The sequence below is a fragment of the Otolemur garnettii genome, unplaced genomic scaffold (assembly GCF_000181295.1).
Source record: "Otolemur garnettii isolate 467f Iridium unplaced genomic scaffold, OtoGar3 scaffold00091, whole genome shotgun sequence".
Lineage (NCBI taxonomy): Eukaryota > Metazoa > Chordata > Mammalia > Primates > Galagidae > Otolemur > Otolemur garnettii.
This window is the reverse complement of record NW_003852486.1, coordinates 4,059,960-4,062,879: the sequence shown is the minus strand read 5'-3', so window position 1 is coordinate 4,062,879 and position 2,920 is coordinate 4,059,960. Positions and strand designations below refer to the sequence as shown.

Genomic DNA, 2,920 nt, shown 5'->3' with positions numbered 1-2,920 from the left:
GATGGGGTCTTGCTCTTGCTTAGGCTGGTCTTGAATCCTTGAATCTGTGAGCTCAAGTGATCTGCCCACCTGAGCCTTCCTGAGTGCTAGGATTACAGGTGTGAGCCACTGCACCCAGCCTGCCGCCACTTTTGTTATCATTTGTATTATTTTCTTTCTTTCTTTTTTTTGTTCCAGTAAAACTTTATTTATAAAAAGGTGATTAGGTAGAATTTGGTCCATGGTTCAGACCCACAGTTTATTGACCCTTGGTCTATCGTCATGCCTGCCAGTTTGGTGTCTTTTCAAAACTTTTTCTCATCTCTGATCCTTTCTTCATTGAACACTTAGCTCCACAGAATTGAATGCTCTTGTATGGCTTCCTTATTCCTTCTGCATTTTCCGGTACCTTCCCTAGTAACGTTCTCTAGTCAGGGAACATTTTTAACAATTATTGCAAGAGTATCTCCATAGGTAAGGCCACAATGGAAGTGGACAGTTAACTGAAATATGTCATTTTGAAATCCATGGTGTTAATGGTGATTTTTCTTTCTTTCTTATAACAACCTCATAGTGTTAGTACTATTGTCACTGTTTTACATTTCAAGAAAGTGAGGCACAGAGTTAAGTAAATTATTCTAGGTTATACTGTTAGTAAGCTGGGGAACAGAATTCAAACCCAGGCAGTCTCGTACCAGAGGTCATGCTAAACCACTTTGTAGTACTGTCCTTCAGAGGCAGAGTTCCCCCTTTCAGACTTCAGAGTCTAGTTTTTCCCACTTTAGCCTACAGCAGAGGGAGATTAATCTGGAGGGCTTTGACTATCAACAATGGCCCTCCGTTGTGTTGACTTTTCCAGGTTGAGGGCAAGAACTCTATCATCCTGACCTTCAGACAACTGATAGCAGAAGAAGGGCCTTGGGGCCTCATGAAGGGCCTGTCGGCTAGAATCATCTCAGCCACACCTTCTACCATTGTCATTGTGGTGGGCTATGAGAGCCTCAAGAAACTCAGCCTCCGACCTGAGCTGGTGGACTCAAGACATTGGTAACCAGTGATGGGGAGAGAAACCTGTTCTTTTCCACACTACTCTGGGTTGGAGGCAGAATGGGGAGGATAGTACCTTCTCCCCGTGCCCCCACTGCATACTGAGCCCTGCCCTGGGTCAGGTGGCCTATCTGGGACAGCGATGGAAACTGAACTGCTCTTGCTGAAGAGGATCCATGCCTGGATTCCTTGCCCCCACTATTTTTAATTCTCCTGCTGAGCTGGGCACCTTCCCTCAGTCCCTGTTTTCCATCCTGCCCTAAGGAACCCACCCTGTTTACCCTTCTGGTTCACTTGTTCCGTCTGTGTCCCCGAGACTCCGAGAAGAGCTGTACATAGAACCTGCTTTCCTGCCACTGGTTCTTCACTTGGGCTTTGGGCCTAGGCTCCAAGCAGCTGCTGTAAGCCCTCTCCCTCTTCATCTCTTAGGTTTGCTTATTATTTGGGGACTGAGCTGCCCACCAGACCACTCTGCTTTGCCCTGTCACATGGGGCTAAGGTGCCAGGTACTTTTGCACAGGGAGCAGGAGCAGCAAAAACTCTGGTTTTTCAGAGCACTTATCTTCTCTTTGGAGGAGTTAATAGATTGGGGAGAAATGTGGGTACTTTATTTTGTGTATTTTTTTTTTTTAAATAACTGTGAACTAGGCTGGCTAGTGATTTAGTCCTGCTAAAGCACTGATCCTGCTGACAGAGCCTGCCTTGTTCTCAGACTGGGGGGAAAATGTAGTCTAGCTTTTTTCCCAATCCTCCTTCCCTTTCCTTTCAGTTTTCCCTTCAGTCCCAGCCACCCTAAGACAATATAAGCTATGGGCTTCCCCTGGTCCAGAAACTACGGTGGTGGGCACAGTCCTAAGCAGATCAGACGGTCTGAGGTATACTGGACTTGGAGCACTACCCTGAAAAGTCAGACTGAGAAAGTACGTGATTTGAAAGGTGACAGGAAGGTATGTGTTCCCCACGCCAGCTGAGCCAAGCCTAGGAGCAGGAAGTGGAGGTTCTCAGCCCCAGACAGCCATGTACACACCCCAGTCACTCAGACTCATGGCAGCAAGTGTTATCTCACCAAGGGAATCTCTGAGATGTGGAACTGTGTTTTTCTTCTCTCTGGCTGTGAAGTCATCCCAGTCATGATTCTCTGTGAGGGATGCTGGAGGGAGAATAAAGAGCAGTTCAGGAAGTCACCCATACCAGGAACCACTGCATTTACCAGCCTGATACTGCCAAGATTATCTGCTGAAGCTCTCCTTCCCTACCCTGCCCTCCACCCAGCCTGTGCTACAGGTGGACAGGTGTGGCATCGAAAGAGAAGGCTCCTTAAACCCTGCATTCCTTCCTAGGACATTTGGCCTGGATGACCCTCCCTTTTTTTTTTTTTAATTCAGAGACAGTCTCACTTTGTCGCCCTGGGTAGAGTGCTGTGGCATCACAGCTCACAGCAACCTCCAACTCTTGGGCTTAGGTGATTCTCTTGCCTCAGCCTCTCGAGTAGCTGGGACTACAGGCACCTGCCATGATGCCTGGCTTTTTTTGTTGTTGCAGTTTGGTTCAAACCCAGTGGTGTGTTTGAACCTGCCACCTTCCGTATATGGGGCCGGTGCCCTACTCACTGAGCCACAGGCACCACCCAACCCTCCTTTATTGGTCCCACACCCTGGGAAAGACCATGGTGCCAATTTGAAAGGTGCTAGCTACCTGAAGCCTTGGTATTTCTCACAGCTGCTGCACATCTTTTTCCAACCTGGCCAGAACAGATTCTGAAATCCTAATTTTTTCTTTTTTCTTTTTTAGAGACAGAGTCTCACTTTATTGCCCTTGGTAGAGTGCTGTGGTGTCACAGCTCACAGCAACCTCCAGCTCTTGGGCTTAGGCGATTCTCTTGCCTCAGCCTCTG

At 47.8% G+C, this 2,920-nt stretch overlaps 1 protein-coding gene across 1 annotated transcript in view; it reads left to right on the top strand.

Annotated features, from left to right (window-relative positions):
- SLC25A44 (solute carrier family 25 member 44) overlaps window positions 1–2,214 on the top strand; it is a 21,524-nt gene extending 19,310 nt beyond the window's left edge. The window contains exon 4 of the mRNA XM_012808563.2: window positions 839–2,214. Within this exon, the coding sequence (XP_012664017.1) occupies window positions 839–1,030 (192 nt within the window). The 3' untranslated portion in view covers window positions 1,031–2,214. The remainder of the gene's footprint in view (window positions 1–838) is intronic.
- Window positions 2,215–2,920: the final 706 nt, after the last annotated feature.